The 21,928-nt window shown below is 53.0% G+C and overlaps 9 protein-coding genes across 9 annotated transcripts; 4 read left to right on the top strand and 5 right to left on the bottom strand.

Annotated features, from left to right (window-relative positions):
- Window positions 1-1,810: 1,810 nt before the first annotated feature.
- Window positions 1,811-2,841, top strand: G647_04614 (uncharacterized protein; the record flags this gene model as incomplete). Its single annotated transcript, XM_008728955.1, has 2 exons — window positions 1,811-1,881; window positions 1,941-2,841. The coding sequence occupies 2 exons, from the start codon at window positions 1,811-1,813 to the stop codon at window positions 2,839-2,841; spliced, it is 972 nt and encodes a 323-aa protein (XP_008727177.1).
- A 1,478-nt stretch (window positions 2,842-4,319) lies between these two features.
- On the bottom strand, window positions 4,320-5,075 carry G647_04613 (60S ribosomal protein L20; the record flags this gene model as incomplete). Its single annotated transcript, XM_008728954.1, has 3 exons — window positions 4,320-4,472; window positions 4,554-4,915; window positions 4,988-5,075. 3 exons carry the CDS (start codon window positions 5,073-5,075, stop codon window positions 4,320-4,322), a joined length of 603 nt encoding a protein of 200 aa, XP_008727176.1.
- Window positions 5,076-5,531: 456 nt separating this feature from the next.
- G647_04612 (uncharacterized protein) lies at window positions 5,532-6,954 on the top strand (the record flags this gene model as incomplete). The annotated part of the gene is made up of 2 exons (XM_008728953.1): window positions 5,532-6,836; window positions 6,898-6,954. 2 exons carry the CDS (start codon window positions 5,532-5,534, stop codon window positions 6,952-6,954), a joined length of 1,362 nt encoding a protein of 453 aa, XP_008727175.1.
- Window positions 6,955-8,960: 2,006 nt separating this feature from the next.
- G647_04611 (uncharacterized protein) lies at window positions 8,961-9,905 on the bottom strand (the record flags this gene model as incomplete). Its single annotated transcript, XM_008728952.1, has 3 exons — window positions 8,961-9,276; window positions 9,332-9,664; window positions 9,721-9,905. The coding sequence occupies 3 exons, from the start codon at window positions 9,903-9,905 to the stop codon at window positions 8,961-8,963; spliced, it is 834 nt and encodes a 277-aa protein (XP_008727174.1).
- A 1,436-nt stretch (window positions 9,906-11,341) lies between these two features.
- On the bottom strand, window positions 11,342-12,574 carry G647_04610 (uncharacterized protein; the record flags this gene model as incomplete). Its single annotated transcript, XM_008728951.1, has 1 exon — window positions 11,342-12,574. The coding sequence occupies one exon, from the start codon at window positions 12,572-12,574 to the stop codon at window positions 11,342-11,344; it is 1,233 nt and encodes a 410-aa protein (XP_008727173.1).
- Window positions 12,575-13,071: 497 nt separating this feature from the next.
- G647_04609 (uncharacterized protein) lies at window positions 13,072-15,600 on the top strand (the record flags this gene model as incomplete). The annotated part of the gene is made up of 1 exon (XM_008728950.1): window positions 13,072-15,600. The coding sequence occupies one exon, from the start codon at window positions 13,072-13,074 to the stop codon at window positions 15,598-15,600; it is 2,529 nt and encodes an 842-aa protein (XP_008727172.1).
- Window positions 15,601-15,973: 373 nt separating this feature from the next.
- Window positions 15,974-16,364, bottom strand: G647_04608 (mitochondrial import inner membrane translocase subunit tim10; the record flags this gene model as incomplete). The annotated part of the gene is made up of 2 exons (XM_008728949.1): window positions 15,974-16,172; window positions 16,264-16,364. 2 exons carry the CDS (start codon window positions 16,362-16,364, stop codon window positions 15,974-15,976), a joined length of 300 nt encoding a protein of 99 aa, XP_008727171.1.
- Window positions 16,365-17,377: 1,013 nt separating this feature from the next.
- On the top strand, window positions 17,378-18,788 carry G647_04607 (lysine-tRNA ligase; the record flags this gene model as incomplete). Its single annotated transcript, XM_008728948.1, has 2 exons — window positions 17,378-17,468; window positions 17,524-18,788. 2 exons carry the CDS (start codon window positions 17,378-17,380, stop codon window positions 18,786-18,788), a joined length of 1,356 nt encoding a protein of 451 aa, XP_008727170.1.
- An 863-nt stretch (window positions 18,789-19,651) lies between these two features.
- G647_04606 (uncharacterized protein) lies at window positions 19,652-21,542 on the bottom strand (the record flags this gene model as incomplete). The annotated part of the gene is made up of 2 exons (XM_008728947.1): window positions 19,652-20,669; window positions 20,719-21,542. The coding sequence occupies 2 exons, from the start codon at window positions 21,540-21,542 to the stop codon at window positions 19,652-19,654; spliced, it is 1,842 nt and encodes a 613-aa protein (XP_008727169.1).
- Window positions 21,543-21,928: the final 386 nt, after the last annotated feature.

Below are 21,928 nucleotides of genomic sequence, written 5' to 3'. Positions count from 1 at the left end.
CCAACATGATTTGTCGCTGGCCTCGGTGAACCAAGCTGCCGGGGCCTGAACGCTTCGGCTCGCGCACAAGACTCGTAGCGTGCCAGTTCCATCGACGGGAGGTGTGCCGCTTCACTCGACACTCTGAAATGACACCACCCATCACTGTTCGAGGGGCTGAAAAGTCATTATACGTGCGGCATATTGATGCACCACTAACAAGACCCGTTCCATGGCTATGGAGGAATCCGTACTCTAGCTAGGATCTGTAGCCAGTACGAGTCAGAGGCTGCCGAATTGCAAGACGATCTTGAGTCAGCGATCCATCTCCTGTCCAACGCCACTGGCAAAAAAAGGCAGGAGTAAGAGACAGAAACTTGACTGGGAGACTATGGCATGGTCCTAGAGCCTGAGTTCTGCTAGGTAGAGCCGTGTTGGACTTCGCCGCCCCAAGCTTGACTCGATCTGTTATCAAAATGCTCGACAATCACTCTCCCCGCATTGGCAAAGAAGGCACCCATCGCGCGATTCGCGAGGATAGAAAAAGGTTGGCCACCTTTGAAAGACGCAAGAGGCCCGATCGTCCTAGCAGTGACAAGCTACAACTTCGGTGGTCCGGGGGTCGGCGGTGCTTCAGTAGCGGCACAACGACCTGACTCGCGACTGGTTGGCGGACTTGGAGCTAGCAAGCATTCCAACAGCTGCAACACCCAGCACTCAAAGATCCCGGCCTCCACCACGGCTGCTATCTCTGCATTAGCATGGAAACAAGTCTGCCGCTGCGGAGTCCAGCAGGCGAAGCTGATTTGCAGGTGCTTGGACTGACAGGACCAGCTGCTGCGGAGCGTGCAACGCCTCACTGTTTTCTTTCTGTCCATCTCGTCTCAGCAGATGGATGAATACCTGGAGCGCACGGGAAGAGGGTGACCTTGCACTCCACCAACTCGGGCACAGGGGTTACAATCATTGCTTGGAGGAGGCACAACCACGAAATGGTCCAAATGGCCGGGCTATATCCTCAGTACACCAGTACACACTGCTCCACTTCAGAGTGTCTTAACACCGAATTTGACCAGTTCTCACTAATTCGGTGCTCGTATTGTTCCCTGTGGCCCGCCCAAGCCGGACGCCAAAGTCTTGCAGGTTCCGCGCCTCGCCAGGCTAGCTGTTCCTCTGACTCGTTCTTGTGAACTGGCGGGTTTTTGGGTAAGGTGCCCCGACCTGGTACGGAGTACTCGGACTTGTGTAAAGTTTGCCTGCCCATGCAAGGTCTCCCAGCATGCGAAGGTTAGACCGCTAACGCCAACACATCACATCATACCCACCCGCGCGCCCTGGCGCTAGGCCATCGAGATCGCTTGGAGGAAGAGATACAGGAATTAGTTGGGTTAGAGCTTCCCCGCTCCGTTTGCATGCCATTCTGATTCCTCATTCACTCACCAAGTCGACAATTCGACCACATTCTCAAGATCTCCGGAACATCACAAGGAACCGGGAGAAACACCGCCAGGGACCACTGGGTAGCATAGTTACTTCCTCCCGCGGGCTAGCACAGTTCGGGGATTTCGGGCATTTGCTGTGCCACCATATATACCAACCTTTGCCCCTCGCGTTCTACGACCCAGTCCAAAGAACCATATCTGCCCTGTCATAAGATCTGCTGTGATACAACCTGTCGGGGGCGCATTCTGTGGTCCCAACCAACCTCACTCAAGCACATATCCACACATTGGGAAACCAAGTGGAAGCAACCCAGAGACATTGCGCTGAGAGCCTTGGACTTCAACTTTTTGACTTCGTTCCCACACACACACACACAATGGCACATACAATGGCTAGTGATCTTCCTCTTGAAATGCGAACCATTCAGCAGTTTGGGAGACTATATGGTGCCTTCAGAAGGTCGGTCCGGGCAGAGATTCCCTTTTGACTAGGTGGCTAACACAGGGCTTCACTTCTAGTGGACAGTATTTGCTCCCGCACGACCTCAAAGAGGCCGACCGGCTGGACATGATGCACACCATGTTCATGACGATTAGAGACAAGGGCAACCGTCTCACAGATTGCCCGACAGACCGGCTGAAACGGGATGTCCGTGGATGGCAGCAGCCGCCCAGGGTGCTTGACTTGGGCTGCGGAACCGGCACGTGGATGCTGGAAATGGCGCAGCAATTTCGCCAGGCTCAATTTGTGGGTGTCGATATTCACCGCATGGGACCGGCGAGATTGGAGCCGAACGTCGTCTACACAGCGCCCTGGGACTACGAGGGCCCTTGGGCCTTGGGCGAGAGATCCTGGGATCTCATTCACCTGCAAATGGGATTGGGGAGCGTCTCGAATTGGCTGGCCCTCTACCAAAAGATCCTCGACCACCTCGTCCCGGGCACCGGCTATGTCGAGTTGGTGGAGCTCGATTTCGAGCCTCGTGCCGAGGACGGCAAGGCCCACCCGGGCAGGCTGACGGACTGGTGGGACGTCTACGTCAAGGGCTCCTACGAAGCCATCGGTCGTCGCCTACACTACGACCCAGCCACACCCGACATCCTCGCGCGCTTGGGTTTCAGAGAGATCATGCACAAGGAATACAAGATTCCGTTGTACGAGCGGACTGGCGACGCCGCCAAGGTCCGCGCGTCCAAATGGTGGCAGATCTCCATGGGTTACAATGCCGACGGCACGGGTGGCCAAGGCCTCGAGGCTCTCAGCCTCGCGCCACTGTGCAAGTTCTCTAGCTGGTCCGCCGAACATGTCAGGCGCCTGTGCAACGAAGCCATGGCTCAAGCCACGGACCCGACCGTCCGCTTCTACAATGTCCTCCATGTCATCACGGCAAGGGCACCCAGCGAAGAAGAATTAAGATAGAACGTGGAATCAATCGATACGACCAACCGCTGACTTCTGTCTGGAGATCGTGATTTGAGACATTATTGTTCTGGTACACAATGTCGAAGTGTTTAAGCGCTTTTTACCGGCCACTAACGAATCGCAGCGGGTCGCTAGAGGAAGAAATAAGGGATAGAATAAGGTCAAAGACACCGTACATGGCTAGGAGGAGTTGGAGTTGGAGTTGTCGCGATTGCGTTCCTGCGAGGTCGGAGCCAGGCCGTGCCTGATTGCTGTAAGAGAAGGGGGAGGAGATTCAAAGTCGCTCGTCTCGTGTTGAGCCAGCACCCAATCCTGGGACATCCTTTCTTTTCCACCTCTCTCAGTCTTTGGCTCCGGCCTGCGATCAAGCGAAAGAAGGGGAGTCTCTCTCTCCATGCCTCTGAGTGTCCTTCAATCTCATAGACGATGAAACTACACTACGGTGGGAGAGTCGCTCTGGTCTCAAAGAGACCTCGGAGGACTGGTGCTCACGGCCAGCCAGACGCAGAGATGACCTGCTCCAGACGGGCGCTTTGCCATCTCAGCGCAATGAAGAGCCATCGGGAAGTCCCCAGAAAAGAGGAAAAGTTGCTTTTTGTGGTTTCAGGATGTTGCGCAACTCTTGTGATCTCTTACTCTTGGGTCCTTATATAGCGACCAAGCATCGAGTAGCAGAACACAATTCCCTCCGTCTTGCACGCCTTGTTCTTTAATGCATTCGGCCGTGCTTCTTGAAGGAAGTGAGACTTGGACTGGTCCGAGGCGAGCCAAGGTCGATATCCGACGCTGACGAATGTGCCCTTGGTTGATGTGCCAATAAAATGACACGACATTCTCGACGGAGGAGTGATGGGATGGCTCCATAGCAACGGGTATGCGAGGACCTCACAAAGCGCGAGGTGAGTGTGGAGTGGTTGGTTGTCAATACCTTCCACTTCGTTTCATGGAATGCCCAGCGATGATTCGGGTTCAGCATCTCTTGAATGAACGAGCAGGACAGCCTTGGTCACGTATCTGGTATGGGAAAACAAAGCGACAATAGCACGTAACCCGCATGGGATATATGTCCTCCATGTCTTGAGCCACTGGAGCTTTTTGTCAAAAAGTGGATTTTTGGTATTTGGGACCTTCATCACATTGTCTGGCCTGGGCACAACACGCAAAGATATCAATCAGCGCTTCATCTCAGTTTGATGCCCCTGGAGCTTCATTTTGACTTGGTCTCGGCAGCCTCTCATCTTCCTGCGTCAACCCAGCTCGGCCGTGCAGGCATCGCTCGCACGACCGCTTCAAAGCCTATTCCCGGAGTGCATCAACCCTTTGAGACACAGTTCAACGGCCTCCAGCCTGCCCCATCATCATGCCGTGCTTGTGCAACAACCACACCATATTGCCGGATCCCGTTGTCGGTAATGTCATCCCTGGAAAGACCAGCGCACTGGCATCTCTCTTCGCACCCGTACACGTCATTCCATCTATGCGAAAGTAGAAGGTCGCTTGGGCGTGAACAGCTTCTTCGACTTGCTGTTGCGGTGAGGCAGAGGGAATTTGAGGTTGCGCGTGATCAACTGCTTGATGTATGGTCGCTTGACGTCGTTGGCGTTCTGGATCTCGACGACCTTGAGGATCTGCGCAACAACCGTCAGTAAAAAAGGTTCGCTGTATACTAGGGCATGCCCAGGAAATTAGCACGTCTGCCAGTAACATACGTGAATGCTCCTGAAACGAGCCCGATGTCTCGCTGCCATATCCTGGTACAATGCCTGGACCGCGTCCGTGCGGCTCATCTCTCTGTACTCCTTGTACATGTTGTGGGTACCGGATCTTGAATCATAGCGGATCCAGATACCGAAATTCTTGACCTTCAAGGGACGCTTCTCGTGGATGACGTTCAGGGAGACGACCTCGCCGGTGGATTTCTTCAGTTTGCGGAGCTTGGACAAGAAGTACCAGAAGCGGGATTTGGCGACCACGGTGTTGGGTGCGAAAATGCGCATACGGTAGAGCTTGGGGGTTGGGTTTGCATCGGTGGGCAGGCTGCGGCCGATGACTTGGTATTCTTGGAGGCGACCTGGAGGGGAAGGTCAAATATCAGTATTTGTGCGCATGAATTGGTTCAAGTCGTGCGCAGCAGCAACGCAACGGAATCCGCTTGAGAGAATAGATGATGACTCTTTCTTGTATGCCGCGAGTGTCCCGTTTGTTGGCTGTTCCCGGGCATCTGCTGCCATACTCCTGTCTCCGCCCTCGCCCGTGCTCTGCCCTGTCGTCGACCTCGGATTCTTTCATGTCGCTCTCATTTTGGAACAAAATTGGCGGGGAGAAAGGACGTTATAGAGACTTACCCATCTGCAATATGTCAGCGTCGTCAACCTACAGGAGAGAGAGTCTTTGCATACCTTGACTGATCTAACCGACCTCGAGGTTCTTGGTCGTCGTTGTGCTTTGGTCGCTGATGTCGCAGTCAAGGGCGTTCAATTGCGAGACCCGATAATTTCGTCCACAACCTCAATGCCAAGAGTGCGGCTTGGCGCTCATCACTCGTGCCTGTGTGCCTGCCAACCGACATCGCTCCTGATTGGCTGGTCGGACTTTCTTCGCCGCTTGTCAGCCAAATTAATTGCCTTACAATCCCGCTTCTCAAACTTCGCTCCCGCGGTTGCTCTGCTCTGGTATCGGTTTGTCTGATGGGGTCTCTGTTCGCCGATTTTCACGAAGCCCAGCGCGTAGGCGATGGCCGATTGCTAGCATCATGCCTGGCGCCCATAGACACCCAGCGCGATCCCTACCGGCTCCAGTCATTGGCACAACTTTCCAACTATCAGACGGTCTCGGCTGACATACGCTACCACCTGGTCCAGGATAGAAATGCTACGAAACTTCCCAAGTCTGAAGCCAACGCCTGGGTGGATATTCTCGTCGCCCTCTGGAAGTGTGTCAAAGAACTCGTTGGGCTACGCTCGGGTAATGGCTCTGGTGACTGGTTCAAGGCATTCGATGCTTACAAGGAATTGTGCAACCATCTCGTCAGGGGCTACACCAATTTCGGCTTCCAATCGTGGACAGTGCCGTGTCTCTACGTTGCAGGGAAATACATTCGCATGATTGCCATGAGAGCAGACAGTGAGGGCAAAGCCAAGGAAGGCGGTGGAGATGTTTTCACCAGCGGCTTCTCAGACGATATCATAGGTGACACGAACAAGAATGACAAACTCGAACAGGCAGCGTGGACAATCAACCGCATGTTCACGGTCTGCTTGAGCGATAGGGCCGAGCTGTCCGAGTCGAGGAAATGGGGCATTTACAGCACAACCAACCTGCTCTTCAAAACGTACTTCAGGCTCAATTCAATCTCCCTTACGAAGAACGTCATTCGTGCCCTGGAAGCCGCATCAGATGACCTGCCACCCTTGGAACTCTTTCCGAAATCTCACCGTTGCACCTTCAAGTACTATCGGGGTGTCATCGAATTCCTGCAGGAGAACTACACTGAAGCCGAGCAGAACCTTACCGAGGCACTCGACCTCTGCCACAAAGACTCACTCAAGAACCAAGAACAGATCCTTACCTACCTCATCCCTGCGCACATTGTAAACAAGCATCAACTTCCTAGTAAAGCCGCGCTGTCTCCACATCCTCACCTCTCAAAGATTTTTTCACCTCTGTTCGCCGCCATCCGTACCGGTTCCCTTGCCCAGTTCGATGAAGCTCTCTCAGCAGCCGAACCCGAACTAGTCCAGAGGCGCATCTACCTGACCCTCGAACGAACGCGAGACATTTGCCTGCGCAATCTATTTCGCAAGGTCTACTTGGCGGCTGGGTGGGAAGAGACCAAAGATGCCGCGACCGGAGAGGTTACTGGTAGGATCCGTCGCACGAGGATTCGTATCGAAGAGTTTGAGGCAGGAATGCGGGTAGGCTATAAAGGCGCAAACGAGGTGCTAATTGATAGGGATGAGGTGGAGTGCTTTCTGGCGAATATGATTTATAAGGTATGTCTGCCTATTATTGTCTCTCTGCATGTGCTCCTCATTGTGCCGCCTCGCTTGTTAGCATGCTCTTTCAATGGTGCGTTGGCACGGAAAGTTGCACGGCACGACGGTCGCCTAGACGAAATGCCTGATACGTGGCCTGGCGTGCACTCTTGACATCAAGACACCCATCCCTTGCATAGATGCTGGACCAAAGAGGAAATGCTGACTTGAGCTTCTTGGTCAATGCGATAGAACATGATGAAGGGCTACATCGCTCGCGACCGAGGGATCGTCGTCCTCAGCAAGGCTGGCGCCTTTCCAGGCACAGGCGTCTGAACCGGAAGAAGCAAATGCATTTATCTTCAGATAATGTGAAGGTTACCGTGCCTATGCTGGATGTTACTTACCTACTAGAGCCAACATTGATGGAATGGATGATGCTTCTCGTAACGCCATCATTTCTACCTGAGGGTTGCTCGTCGCCCTAGATCGCCAATTCCCGGCAATTACCTGCTACCACAACATAAGGGACGACCAACCGTTCAGCAGTGCCCAGCCTCAATCTGTGTAAGATTTCGAAGACGCACGGAACAGAGCGGCGCGGGAACATGATCTTTGCGACCACAGCTGTCAAAGCTCGTCCCATCGCCCGCACCTTTAGCTCTCAGCGCTCAGCGCTCAGCTTCGCAGCGGCAGCAAGGACTGGTCCTCAATACTGACGGAACCAAAATAGCCCAGTCCTACAACATCGGAAATACAAGAGCTAGACTCGAGTTCGAAAATCAAACGATCGTTAGGTTCGCAACCCTGTCCGGGTAGAGCGGCCTGGGTCGTGAAAGAGAAGACGGGTCTCCACATCGCCTTCATATTAGAGTCCTACTCGTGGCCAGCCGCACTCTTGATGAACATCAGTGGGAATCCAGTCAAGAAGGGCCAGGGTCTACAAGTCGGCACATGGAAGACTTGCATAAGGGCTAAGGATTCGAGCGCACATAGTACCCAGTACGGAGGACTGTACCCAGTATGGGTTGAGTGGCTGAAATTAAAAACAAAAATGGGGCTGAGAGCATGTGACATGAGAGTATGCGCCGGGAAAAATACCCTACGAACTTTCTTCATCTTATCCGAAGTTTTGTGTTCAGTGTTCAGTGATGAGTGTTCAGCAATGAGTGTTCAGCTTACGATTCCTCCGTACACCATCAGGCTTTCTATGACTCACGCGGTCTTTGACTCAACACCAGGTAGGCCACTCACGGTGACACTACATGTTGCAGGGTCTTTTGCCCTTTTTTCCCCTCCCCTCCGCCGGTGGTCCAGTCCAGCCAGCCAGGCAGCACTTGCGTTAGCGAGGGTCAGGGATGGGCTGGGAGCCTGGGGCAGCATCAAGGCCACTTTCCATGGAAGTACGAGTAGGGGGGGGCCGGTTGCCTTTTGCGACGGAGCTATCAACGGAACTCTTGGGACCAATGGAAATGAAGGGAATAGGGGCGCACGATGCATAGGGGGTGAGAGAATTGCGGATTCATATTGCCAAAAAGGGTTTCTTCAGGTTTTTCTCTGGCTCCCTTCTCGCCCGCGATTCGCAGCTGGAGCCAGCAGTGGAGAGCCGTGCGCTTGAAATGAGCTGGAACGGAGAGCCTTCATCAGAGGGGTCTCTACGATTGGGTAGGAAAGGAGCAATGGCATTTCATCTCTTCTGGAAAGAAGGATTGAGCCTCTTATGTCAAGGACAGCTCATTATTTGAGCCGCTTGAAATTCTGATAGAAGTAGCATCCGACCAGCAAGATCAATGTAGACAGTCCCGGAAATAGTCGTACAGTCTCAGGGCGCTCTCAAGGAGCGACGTCAATATCAGAGTGTCCAACCTCGATTGTTCGAGGGACACAGTGGTTTTTGGGTGATAATGATACAATACACGGGATATCACAAATAGCAAGCAGGAACCTCCGCAACTCCAACTTGCCGGCTCGTCAGTAAACAGTCACAGATCTCGTGGGTGAGAGCACTTTGCTCACCTCGTTGGCAGTCTTGGTGGAGAGGACATATCATGGTACAAGCTTGAACCATCGCCGCTCGATTCTAGCGAGTGAATGGGGATGCAAATGGCGAGCGGATGGTTTTGAGGTCATCCTGTGCGATGATCAGAGGCGGCACACGGTATCAAGGGTGCTGGGGATATTTACCATATGGTTACACATGGCGACGAAAAGGTCGAAGAACAGTGTACCGCCTTGTTCCATTTCGAGTTTCATGGTGCCGCTTTTCTTGAAGTTGTTGCGACTGCGGATAATGAGAGTGAGGTATTGAGCCCGAAGCTTCGAGTCCGAGTCCGGAGTGTGGTTATAGGCGTATCTTGCCGAAGCAAGGATCGTGGAGATTTGCATGCCTTGTCGTAGGCCTTGTTTGCGGAGCGCAAGACGTTTGAGCTCTTCAAGGCCGTATTTCTCGGCGGAGCAGCTGTAGCACTGTCAGGTGGGGGCTGGTAAAATGCATTGACAGGAGGTGACCCTACTATATGACGGTATCCTTCATGAGTGTCTGCTTGGTAGCATGATGGTAGATTGTAACATTGGAGCTGTTGCCTTCATCATCCAACTCCCATGTATCATTTCTCTTGTTATGCAACAGTTTCGGATGATAGTCTCCCTTGTAGAGGTATTCGAGCACAGCAGAGAGGATCTCAGGCTGCTCGTCGGGTAGATTGATCCTTCGAGAGTTGGACTCGAAGAACTGGCCCTTGGTGGCCGCTTGGAAGTATGGCGAGCGAGAGAGGACTTCTTCGTGACCAGCGAAGAGTCTCTGCTCCGACCCGACACAGATCGTAATGATGGCAGAGGTAAGGGTACTGTCGGTATCATGTGGTCAGTGTTGTCCGGGATGAGACGAAGTGTCTGTACGTACCTTCCTACTGGTGGACTTGTATGTGTGCTGTGCTCTCTTCTATGAGACTTCACCGACTCATGGCGTTGAAGACCCCGGGTGAGAGATTCCTCTCGGAAAGAGGACTTGCCGGGCTTCGTGGATTTGGTTGTGCCATATCTTGTTGAGAAGCTGTTGGAGGCCGGTTGTCTCCTGCTGGTGAACATTTTGTGGCTTGTTCCTTGCCTGGCTTGCTTGCAGAGTCTGCGAGGATAATACAAGTGAGGGAGACGGCAAGAAGCAGCGATGATGGCACCTAGGTTAGTACTGAAGAGAGGGCAATGCAAAAATCACATTGATACACGCAAAAAGAAGGATGTAGGCAGATGTCGAGATCAGTCTGCCCGACGTTGATGGAAGCGACCAGGCCGAACGATGCAAAGATGAGGAAGGACATTCTCGAGGGCGGAAGAGCTCCTTTTGACGGGCGGACATGGCGGCATGGGAAGCTGGCACCAGAAGCAGGCTGCTGGGTAGCTTATCAGTCTCTCTGGCACTACAGTCTGGATTGAGCTCTAGTGAAGCTGCGGAGGCACGCGTAGACATCCGCGTCGCAGTGGGCCTAAGCCAGACACGAACAGGCCGCGTTAGCATGTGACATGCAACCACTTTAACTCGCCCTGATAGGCCTACCTCAGGTATCACAGGCCGCAGGATGTGTCAATCTGGGTGACTCGGCTGCTTTTGCCCCATGTCTGCTTTCACTGCCGTAAACCTGGGGGCTACACCCTAGCTCTCTAGGCGAAGCAAACTGCAGGGTGGGCCGTAGCTCTTTTTGCCACTCGATCCGGACTCCTTGCATGAGAAGCTGCGGGTGGTCGGATTGACGAGGCGGAACGCAAGGATCTCGAGGCAACAGAGGACAGTCATAATCGAGGACCGCCACAAAGTATGACACACTCGAGATCAACGCAGCGCATCAAAGAAAAAGAACCGGGATGGAAAGGCAACCGGGAGGCAGCGCAACGCCGTGGCAGCAACGGTCGTCGCCCGGGGAAGTCTTCGGGCTCGATCGAAGAGGGTGTGACAGCCATGCTCATCAGTGGAGCCCGGGCAAAAGATGAAACACTGAGGCTTTGGGGCTAACGGGGAGGTAAAGCACTGTGTACCTGCAGCAAGTCGCAGGCTAAACTGCAATACTTTCATTTGTCGCCCAGTCGTGCCTGGCATAAGCTTCTCACAAGCCTGGCCTCTACCAATCTATGCAGAGATCACATCTACGTACTATATGCAGTCGGACACCGCCGCTTGAACCGCCTGAGACACATGTTAGTCCCTTCCCTTACAAAGGGATTTGGCGTCAGGTGAGCTGCATGGGAGGACTGAGCAGAGACCCTTTCATTTCTGATTTCAGGTCCGGACGGGCACAGCGGGATAGATAGCACATCCGTGCTGATGCTGGACTCTTCCCCATGTGACGTGCCATGCCATTTATACACTCGCAAGTAGGAGCTGCTCGGTGATACATCGTGGAAGATCGCCGTGATGCTAACTTGAGCAATCGCTTTCTCTTGCGCAACATCCCTAGGTCCAAAGGCAACTTAGGACCGGGATGTGAACCGTACGATGCGATGATGAACAGCGTAACGCCTGTACCATTACCTCACAGGAAGACTCTCTTTGCCTCCTTTGGATGGCTCTCGACGGGACAATAAGGACATTTGAATTTCGCACCCTTGCTGAGCTTCTGTAATGACTCTTGTGCAATGACGTGGCAGCATGGCAACATCATCGGCGGATTTTGATCGGTGGTCTGATCCTTTGAGACTGGACATACGAAAATTGAGTGGAACTGGTAGGGCGGCGGAAGAGGCGTTTCGACGGGCAACTCGTTCTGTGACGTCCATTCTGTCCTTTTCTGTTTCTGGATAGTTTGCAGCTTGAGGAGGGTGGGAAGCGCTATCGCTCCGGCTGTCGCTGCGACGTATAGTGGCGAATCCGCAGATAGTTCGAGTAGGGAGCAGAACTCTCGAGTGAAAAGCGTGGCAACTTCGTCCCACGTCGTCGGATTGCTGAACCTGACACTGTAGGGTGATTCGTCCAGATTGGAACAGAAGGGGATTGCTCCCAGTAACTGCTGTATCTCGATCAAATACCTTCCACGGAACGATTGAAACTCGGTTTGTGCATATTGTAGTGCGCGCATGGGGGCCTCAAACACGTATTGATCTCCCTGCCGGCGGTCAAGGAACAGATTGACGAACTGCAGTCTGCAGAGCTCGAACTCTAGGTTACTTCCACGGGCCTCGAGTGCTGCAGCATTCTTTCTTGCCCAGTCAATAGCCGGTTGCAGGTTGTGATTGTTTTTGAGCTCACTCAGAATGTGGTACATGTTCGAAAATTGTTCCTGCATACTCTCCTCTGCGCTCTTATCAAGTCCCAATGGATGATCCATGGGAATGTCGAGTCCCTGATGCGCAGCAGTCTCCTGCTGAGTTCTCTGTCGCTCGACCGCCTCAGAATGAAACGTTGATGCGACATCGAAGAGGCCCTCCCGCAGTAAATGCAGGTATATCGCCCGGTTGATCAACGTGGGGTGGGAGGAGAGGGCATCGATTTCGGTGCTCGGCACTTTGTCCTTGAAGACCTTGTCTAGTGCTCTTGAGTATTTATTGTGCAGCCCATGGGTGTCCTTCAGCCCCGAGAACATGCCGTCAAACGACGTCTTGACTGGATTCTGCAGTTTCGCCAGAGTAATCTGTCTGGAGTTTGGATCTTCGGCAATGGCGTCCCGCGCTCGCTGCAATGATTTTATGATGTCGTCGACATGGCCTGTGGTCCTCGACAGCTTACTGCTGTTCCAAACCTTCTCATGCTCTTTCTGTATTGCGTCCATCGCGATCAGCGGCTGGCAGGAACGTTGCTTCCGACCGTCCTCACAAACCGGTTTGTCTTTGCGGAGTGTAGCGGAACAGTTCTATCGTCACCGGGCCATCTCCCGGGGTTTGAGGGGGGCTCAACTCGCAGAAACCGAAAGAGTGGAGATATCGGTGCTAAATGAAAGCAATGCCGGAGGGTATGAGAGGTAACGGTAGTTGCGACATAAGGTCAACGGTGATGTGAGGCGTGCTTGGGTGGCTTGATGTGAGGTGGAAGCGTCGATCGCAGATAAGCGGAGAGGCGGGTGACCAGTTGCCAACCTTCACCTTCGAACCAACCACAGCAACCACAATAACCTGGAAACTTCGCTGTAGTCTCGCAGTCCTGACACGACGGTCCTCGTGGTCACCAAGTCAATCAAGTCGTTGGTCCACAGCGGAGATACGGTAGCATCATGTAAGGTAAACGCTTGCTTGATACTTCGAGCGCTGCCCGATACACCACTGAATCAGGATGTCGGCCGGCTTCTTAACGCCGTACCACCACGCATATGCCTTTGGGGGCTCGCCGAAGGAAAGATCCAACAGACCCAGTCCTAAAGACGAATACAAGGCAGCAAAGCCAAAAGAGCCGACGGTGTCCAGCCCTACCTCCGGCGGAAGTCATCCCGGGCGACAAAGTCGAAAACGGCTTGTATTTGCTGACCCCGTCGCCTTCCGTTACCTGGAAGAAGACCCTGCGACCGATGCCATAGAGCGATGGAGGCGCCTTGAAGGATATGAGATTTACTTGGTTGAGCAATGGGCATGCTCGAGAACGCATCCGACTTTTATTATCTGCACCTACACGGGAGATCCGTCGCACTCAATCCTGGTCAACGTCCTTGCCGTGCCCAGTGATGAAACCACATGGTCCCCGAGGCTGCAGATTTACTTTCAAGCCGTCTCCCAGTATCATGCAAAGGAGAAAGACACCCCGTTGGGCTCGCTCATGGTCACCAACTTGAGCGGGTTTCCCTCTGCTCTGACGGTAATTCCGGTGCCGGACGGCGATGTCAGGAAGCATCGAGAAGACTTCATTGTTAACGAAGACCTCAAACGAATGGGTTGTGCCGGCAGGGCCGCTATCAATCTCCAGCCACCACAATCTAGCACGATCGCTAAGTTTCATCATCTGTACAAGACAAGCGAGACTGTACCGCTTTATCAGTCGGTCATGGAGCTCGTGCGTACATGTCAGATAGCCCTCGTCATGTACGATAAGATCCAGCCCACCTACGCTGATGGTCTACTCTGTGATGTGACTGAACGAGCAGTCAATGATTGGTGGACGGATATTGGCACCTACTTTTATAATGTCGAGCCGAACGACGGCATCCTCGGCCCAACGACAGTCGCAGCTCTGCTGGGGCTCCTCATCGGCGCTCACAACCGTCTCAAAGCGTTCGGATGTGCTGTGGGAAAGGATGCGTTGGATACAGTGTCAATGAAACGAGCCATCGGCCATTTCCAAAAAGGCCAAAAGATGGAAAAGACACGTCGACTGGATCGAGAGACACTGGATCGTCTGCATCGAGCGACAGCCAAAAACGCCGCCGGTGAGGGCTGGACTGTGCCAAAAGCAGTCAAGTCCACGGTTGCTGAGCTCAGTGGCAAAGGTGGGGAGATGGTAATGGGCATTGTTGGTGGTCGGGATAAGGCTGGTATATCTGAAGCCGAAACAATGGATATCGAAAGATTCGCCCAACTCGTGACAGGCCCAAAGATGAAATGGCTATGGCAAGGCAAGCCAATCAAGTCGGGTGATCCCTTTGCATGGCCTACGGAAGACCTCGATCTCAAGGGCCGGGTGTTCAGCACAGACGAGCAAGGCAATTTTATCTGGACAGGTAACCAGCATGACTCCATTTCTGACGCAAATCCGCTGGAGCGGACGGACACCATGTATACGAACCAGACGGACCCAAAATCAGGTCGGCACCGTCTGCGAGGTGCCGTCGGAGGGTTGAAGAGCTCTAACGGTCGATATCAAGAGAGTCAAGATTGGGTTGATAGCACCACGACAGCCGGTTCGCGAACATCACCTAGAGACCACACCCACCGAACAAACACTGGACTGCCTCGCCTGACAAGCCCTCCAGCTTTTGACATGGACCTGGCGAATGCGGAGCCTTCTTCTCCAGGGGCCGGGCGCCGCCAGCCACCACTGCGTCGAAATCAGACCGCGACTGAGAAGAAAATCCCTCCTCACCGAGAGCAATTGCGACCAGCGCTTCCAGGCGACTCGCCCAGGAGAAAGAAAGCGGAGGCACAACTAGCCGAACTGCGCAATGAGTTCAAAGCAGATATTTATCGCAAGTTTTCTGCTGCAGTGCCATACAAAGGACCATCAAGCCGTGCCCTACGACGGACGCAAAGCAACCTGCAACTCACCGGCCATACATTGGAAAGTCCTCGCCAATTCAGGATTCCTCGGCGGCTATCCTTCAGCATCGTCGAAAGCGCCGTTCTCGACACTGGCGAATCTGTCGTGGAAGAAGGAATCGCGAAGGGCAAGATCGAAGGCGACCTGACCAATGCTCTGGCGGAGCGGGATGCCCTTGCCGCCGCGGCTCAGAAGAAAGCCAAACGCATACAACAAATCCAACAAGGTCTCGTCCCATACACAGAAAGTCGAGTCGCGCATGTAGAAAGTCTGGATGCCGCGGCCCATGACCATCTTGAACAGCTCAACGAATTGTATTACCATCGTCTGGAAGAGTATCAGACTCTCCAAGCCACCTCATCGGATATAGTCTCACAGGAAAAGTCAGCATTGACTGAGTCCTTCCGGCGTATGGAGATGCTGGGAGCGAAGATGGACTATGAGCTTAATAGCCTGCAGTCGCGATTGCAGGAAGTGGAAGACGGGGTCAATGATTTTGAGAGGAATGTGGTGGCTATCGAATCACGGGTGAAGGAACTGCATGGGGAGAATGGAGCACAAGACGCGCATCAGCCTTGGATTGCCAGGGTGCTCAACTTATTGGGTACAAGGAAGTAACGGGGGATATATTTTGGTGTAATTCGAGCGCCGTTCGATAGTTAGCGAGGCGTTCGTGGGTTGAGAGCGCCTCTGCGCCATATCTGCCGCGTTACACGGTGTTGTACAGCTTCAGATGCTATCACATCCATGCTCTCGATTGTGATAAGATCAAGAGTTCTCCTATTCCAACCCGAGTAGCGCATTCGTCCTGACTCCGTTTGGTGCGGCAAGAGATCGAACCCAACAGTTCGTCGTGAACATTGATGTCTGGAGTCCAGCGCTGTAGGAGATGCAAAGGGCGGACCGCGATCGAACAGTCACTTCGAGTCGAGCCAATGCGCTTTGGATGCCGACCACCGTCCTCGTGGAACGACCTCATTACCGCCTGATTTTACATGCCGAACATGCCTCCACCGCCGCCGCCTCCGCCTTGTCTCATAGCAGCTTCACCCTGCATCTTCTCCGACACCTTCATATTGACCTCGAAGAACTTGGCCACACATCGATCGAGACACACGCTCTCGGCCTTGTTGAGTTCAGCTTCGCGATAGTCGGCTGGTATGCATTTCTTGAGGCAGGACTGTGTTAATCTGTGAAGCAGTGTTGTCAGTAAGTGGTTCATATGGCGAAATTTGTTGTCCGCCGGTGGAAAGACCAATCGAGACCCGGACGCGTCCATACCTTTGGAACATGTCCGAGACCATCTCGACTTCATTTTCTGCTGCGGCGATCTTCTGTTCCGATGTAGGTTGTGGTCGCCCGCCACCAAAGAGGAAGGACATATTGATGAGATAACGGAAGTGCCCGGTGTTGGACGTGTGCTTCTTGGATCAGAACGGAGTCTTATATTCCCTGAGAGCGAGGGCTAAGTGACAGATCTTTGGTTGCCGCGTGGATACAGCAGATGCGTAGCTCACGTCTGAGAGACTTCTCGTTCCAAGTTTGCCCGAAATTTAGGCGAGCATTTGCTTCTCCGCAGCCTCATTTTATTCTCAAAGCAACTTGAGTCTCAACTGTCGATGGCCTGCGATTGACTCCAAGCTCCCTTTCATGTGGCTTCTTTGCCTTCATGTACGGAAGGTCGACATGGCATGGATGGCGACTGCACCGTATCACGTGTGCAACGGCAGTAAGGTACGTCGCACGTCCTGGATACTTTTTCACATTCAAATGAAGAGACAACCTGAAGAACCGCTGCGAGTGATGCTGGCTTGACGCCGGCTTATGATCACAGTATCTTAACGATATGTCTGATAACATACAACGCGCGCCCATGCCTGTTCTGTTCAACTGCCTTTTACTCCTAGTGGTAACTGACTGTCTGACTCTAGACATCTGCGCACTTCAACCGGTAACCATCCGTCAACTCGATTCGGGCCACAGTCGTATCCACAAATTCCGATATGGATTCCTCAAGCCAATTTCGTGACAGCTTCTCCGAGACGAGTCAGCTGTCGCGAAACCCATGTCTCGAGTTCACCCAGCAGCAAAGAAGCCCAGGAGCGGGTTGAAGAGTTGAAGTCTTCAGGAATCCCGTTATATCCTCGCTATCGACACTCTCCACAGAAACGAAGCTTCGAATCGTTACGGGCAGAAGTAGACAAGGGCAACGCCGGAGATACTCTCGATACGCTTAGCGAAGTCGCCGAAGGCAAGAACATCATTTGAGCAGCCAGGCAGAACCAAACGTGTCTAACTGCCACGCCCAGTCTCAGGAAGAATATCTAGCATTCGCCTCAGCGGCTCCAAACTAGCATTTCTTGATATCGTCGAGGGTCAGAGAAAGCTCCAGGTCATGCTGGATCGGTCAACCCTGGAAAAGTCTGGCGTGAATACGCAAGGTTTCAAGGATTATTGCCGTCTTCTTCGACGAGGCGACTATATTTGTAAGGTCCCCAAAAGTGACTCCTGCTGCTCTCCCAATGCCCTAACTTGTTGCAGCTGTGAATGGAGGTGAGCCTTACAAAACCCAGAACGGGCAAATCTCTATTCGTGCCATGAGCTTGCCGGCCATTCAATCACCCTGTCTACAACGACTCCCGGTTGAACAACGAGGCTCTGCCACGACTGCAATCGCCGAGTCCAATTATCAGCCTCGACACGTTGAAATGCTGTCAGACCCCGAGATCGTCGAGACGCTCAAAGTTCGATCTACACTGACTGCTGCCATGCGTCGATTTTTTGAGTCGCGCTCCTTTGTTGAGGTTTCTACCCCGATTCTGTCTGCGGGCGCTGGTGGCGCGACTGCGAAGCCATTTGAGACCGCTGCAATGGAGTTCTCAGAGCGCAAACTCAACCTACGGATCGCCCCTGAACTTTGGCTCAAGAGGCTTATCATCGGAGGGATGGACAAGGTCTTTGAAATTGGACCTTGTTTTCGGAACGAAGGGCTCGATAAAACCCATAACCCGGAGTTCACGACATGTGAATTCTACGCCGTTTCCCATGACCTACAGCAACTGATGGATATGACGGAACAGCTGCTTGCCAGCATTAGAGTGGACGTCCAGTCCAATTTTCATCCTTTTGGGGAAAGGCCGCTCTTTCAACAACTCCAGGCGGGCTTCCAGGTCCTCGATTTCATCCCCTCCCTCAATTCCGCTCTGGGAAGGGAGCTGCCAAACCTGACTTCGCCAGACGCGCATTCTTCGCTGCTTTCCATCTTCAAGTCCAAAAACATCGCTCTCCCCTCCAATCCCACCATTCCTCGGCTCGTCGACAAACTCTCCTCGATCTACCTCGAGCCACATTCATTGGGAGATTTACTCTGGATCACAAATATCCCGGAATGTCTCTCGCCGCTAGCAAAGTCGTTCATCCATCCCACCGCACCGAACGCACAACCCGTCGCAGCTCGAGCGGAGTTGTTTATCCAAGGCAAGGAAATCGTCAATTGCTACGAGGAAGAAAACTCTCCCTTCGAGCAGAGGCGGAAGTTCATCGACCAGCAAAGATACGCTCGCGCTCCATCCCCCGACACCAGTGACATGGCGGGGCCTGTGGAGGACAAAGAAGCAATGAAAGTGGATGAGGACTATCTTCGAGCATTAGAATGGGGCCTGCCGCCCACAGGAGGCTGGGGATGCGGGATTGATCGACTGGTCATGCTCTTTGCGGGCCGAGAGAGGATTGGCGATGTGCTTAGTTTTGGGAATTTGAGAGCTGTCACCAGAGGTGCGCAGCTTGTGAATCAAGAGAAGAAGTAGACCCCTGCTCAAAGTCACGAGTCAGTCCATCTGTCACGATTCCTGCATGTCTCCCTGGTAGGACTCGAGCCGGCTTGAAATGTCATCATCGTTGAATGCTCGTATGTTTGTGGGCTGGCTGCAGTACAGTACTAAGTAGCTAACCGAGCCTTACGAGATGTGAAGCATCTAAGAAGCAGCGAATGATGTACGACCACAGCTTAAGAGCACCCTTAAATGAAAAGTTCAGCACAGTCTGTGTACTCCATTGTATATGCTGGAGCTGAACCGTGAATTAACCCGGTCGAGCAACCACCTTGCCTTGAAAACCGTGCAATCGTCCTGGCGTAGCACTGTAAGGGTAATTACTGCCCCCGTGCGTCTTATTTTGGTCAGCCTCGTCGTAGGCCCTTGATACCGCCCTGCCCAGCCTTGTCCCGTGTTCCCGCGTCCCCGCGTCCCCGCGTCCCCGTGTCCCCGTGTTCCCGTGTTCCCGTGTTCATCTCGACTCCAGCAGCTCGATTCGTCTTTGCAGGCCATCAGCTCTTGAACGACGAAAAATGTGGGACGTGCCTCCCTCCCCTTTTCTTCACAATCGCAGATTTACGCCCATAAATCATTAGATCGTGAAGGCCGCGAAAGTATGACGTTCGATATCGTGAGCAATGTTGAATCTGCGTTTAAGCAGGGAACCGTACCGATGGGAAAATGGTATGCATGTTGTTGGAAAATCCTCGCAAGATCAAGATGTCGTAGTCGTCCGGAAGCCCCTCTCTCACATCACATACGTGCCCGGTGAATGTTCGTTTTCGAATTTAGCCAGCAGGCGCTACGTCACAAGAAAATTCAAAGTGCTGCTGTCTTGTCGTGTCGTGTCTAGTTAGTTACTCGGCTCGGTCACGTTTTCGTTTCCTACTCGGCCTTCCCTTGTCATCGTCATGAATCGGCGCCGACACGTTCCTGATCGGTCCTTGCCCGTCCTTCAACCTCTCAAGGTAGAACTTGTAGATTTGCCTGTCCTGGTTGAGCAGCTCGTAGTTGGTGACGACGTAAAGTCCATCGTAACGGAACCCTACTTTCGGTCGTAGGGGCACGATCTTCCGCAGCCGAAACCCGCGGAAAACGCGCACAGGCTTGCCCGTCCGGTAGGATGTGATGAGCTTCTTGGTATCATCGGTGAGTTCTTGGCCTTTGCTGTTCCTCGTGACGCGGTCGGCGCGATGCTCGTCTTTGTCTTTGATATTTGTGGCCTCCCTGTCGTCTTCTTCGCGATTTAGCGCAGTGCTCATGTATTCGACGTATTCTCTTCGATCGACGTCGGCGTATTCGTTGTTCCTGGATTTCTTGGAACTGACTACGATGCTGGTTGCGCCGTTGTCAATGGTCCCTGCGATGCCGGCCCTCGTTGCGCCGTGCGCGCCGTCACGTACCATATCGATCCGGTAGAGCCAGACTTGCCCGTTGACAAGGTGGCCGTGACCATAGTAGTCCGACTTGCGTCGAAACTGACAGTCGGGTTCAATGGACCATTGGTTTGTTTTCGGATTGTAGCGACAGCCTCGACGGGCCCGAACACTAAAGTCCTCGGCCTGCCATTTCGTCAGGAGAATGGTTAGATCTTCGATCAACTCATTTGGAAGCTGTAAGGTTGCTAGCCGCGGTCTGTTGCTTGTGCTGAGAAAGATTTTAAGGCGGTCCAGAAGACGAGACTCTACTAATGTATCTTTGGTGACTGAGTTGTATTGGAACATCCGAACCGAACCCGCAAGGTTTTGGAAATCATCGTGTAAAAGCTTTGACTGGTGAGTTCGCTGTATGACGGTGGCAAGCCGTTTACGGAAAGTGTGCGCTTCTTGTAGTCCCACAAAGGTCTCTTCCTGAGGGTTGTCGTTGAGGGAGAGTCTGTTGATCTGGTCAGCATTCGAGTGTTGAGTCTTATAGCTGGACGTACTCTGAGTGGTAGTTTTCTTGAAACTCCTTCTTCTTCTTCTCCCACTCGGGATTCTCCTGGACCAGTGTACGACAATCTGAGAGCGTATGGTGTTTGTGTGGACAGTCGTGGTCTATCGCGCATACACATGGCTTGGGGACTTCTTTCGGAATTGGCGTAGCCGGGCGAGGAGTCGGCGTAGAAGTATTAGGGTTTACAGCTGCGCGCCGTTCGGGGACTATGTCCATCATGGGAACGGCGTCGTACTGGGAAACGAACAGGCTGCTCTCTTCGTGGTACCTGGGTATTTCCCCTTCTTCTAACCCTGTAGAATACTCACGTTTAATGCGAGGGCCAGGAACACCAGCTGCTCCGTTTGCGTCAGGTCCCCATATTCGAGATGTATCCTTGTCACCGAAATGTAATGAGTTGGTGACTTGACTCCGTCCTCGAGTCGGGTATTTGCCGTCTACTGCTCTTTGTGCTGCGGCATTAGCCAGATCGCGTTGCCTGCGGGCAAAGCCTTCAGCTAATACTTCTTCCTGGTCGTTGACTCCCGGGGGAACCCCTCCACTGGCCGCATAGTTGCATGTATGGCTCTCCTCTGCTTTCACGTATATGTCCTTTACATGGTCTCCCGGAGAAAGGCTTGGTGTTCGTGGAGAAATAGCGTGGTCCGCACCGGGACTATAGCTGGGTCTGTAGCTATCGTAAAAACGAACGCCACGGTCAACCCGACGACGGTTAGCCTTGGGACAATTGGGTACCCGGCCAGCAATTCCGGGAACTATCGACGAGTACTCGTCATAAGGTGGCGACAACGGTCGTGAATTTGGTGCAGGCATTGCGGACTGTACACTGGTAAGCAGCAGTTCAAGATGGTGGTGAGGGTCGATTGGAAGAGTGGTCAGTATATCTAAAGCCTGACCGGCGAATCCGAATATCAAGCCGGTATTAATATGCCCAGTTGTCCGAGTCTGAGCTCTGGTGAAACAGGACCCAGCCTCGTGATAAGACTGAGAGAGTATGGCTGATAAGAAACCTATGCAACGACAGATGGGCACTGACGGTGAAGATGTGGCAAAAGTGCACCGAGACGAGTGAGTTGATATGAAAGATTAGTGAGATGTAATCGAGAGATCCTCGACAAGACAGGATGTGAGAGAGGCAAGATGTGAGAGAGGCAAGATGTGAGAGAGGCAAGATGTGAGAGAGGCAAGATGTGAGAGAG

The sequence above is a fragment of the Cladophialophora carrionii genome (genome assembly GCF_000365165.1).
Source record: "Cladophialophora carrionii CBS 160.54 unplaced genomic scaffold supercont1.3, whole genome shotgun sequence".
In the NCBI taxonomy this organism is placed as follows: Eukaryota; Fungi; Ascomycota; class Eurotiomycetes; order Chaetothyriales; family Herpotrichiellaceae; genus Cladophialophora; species Cladophialophora carrionii.
Note: the sequence above shows the minus strand (reverse complement) of the source record. Positions and strands in the feature narration are given on the sequence as shown.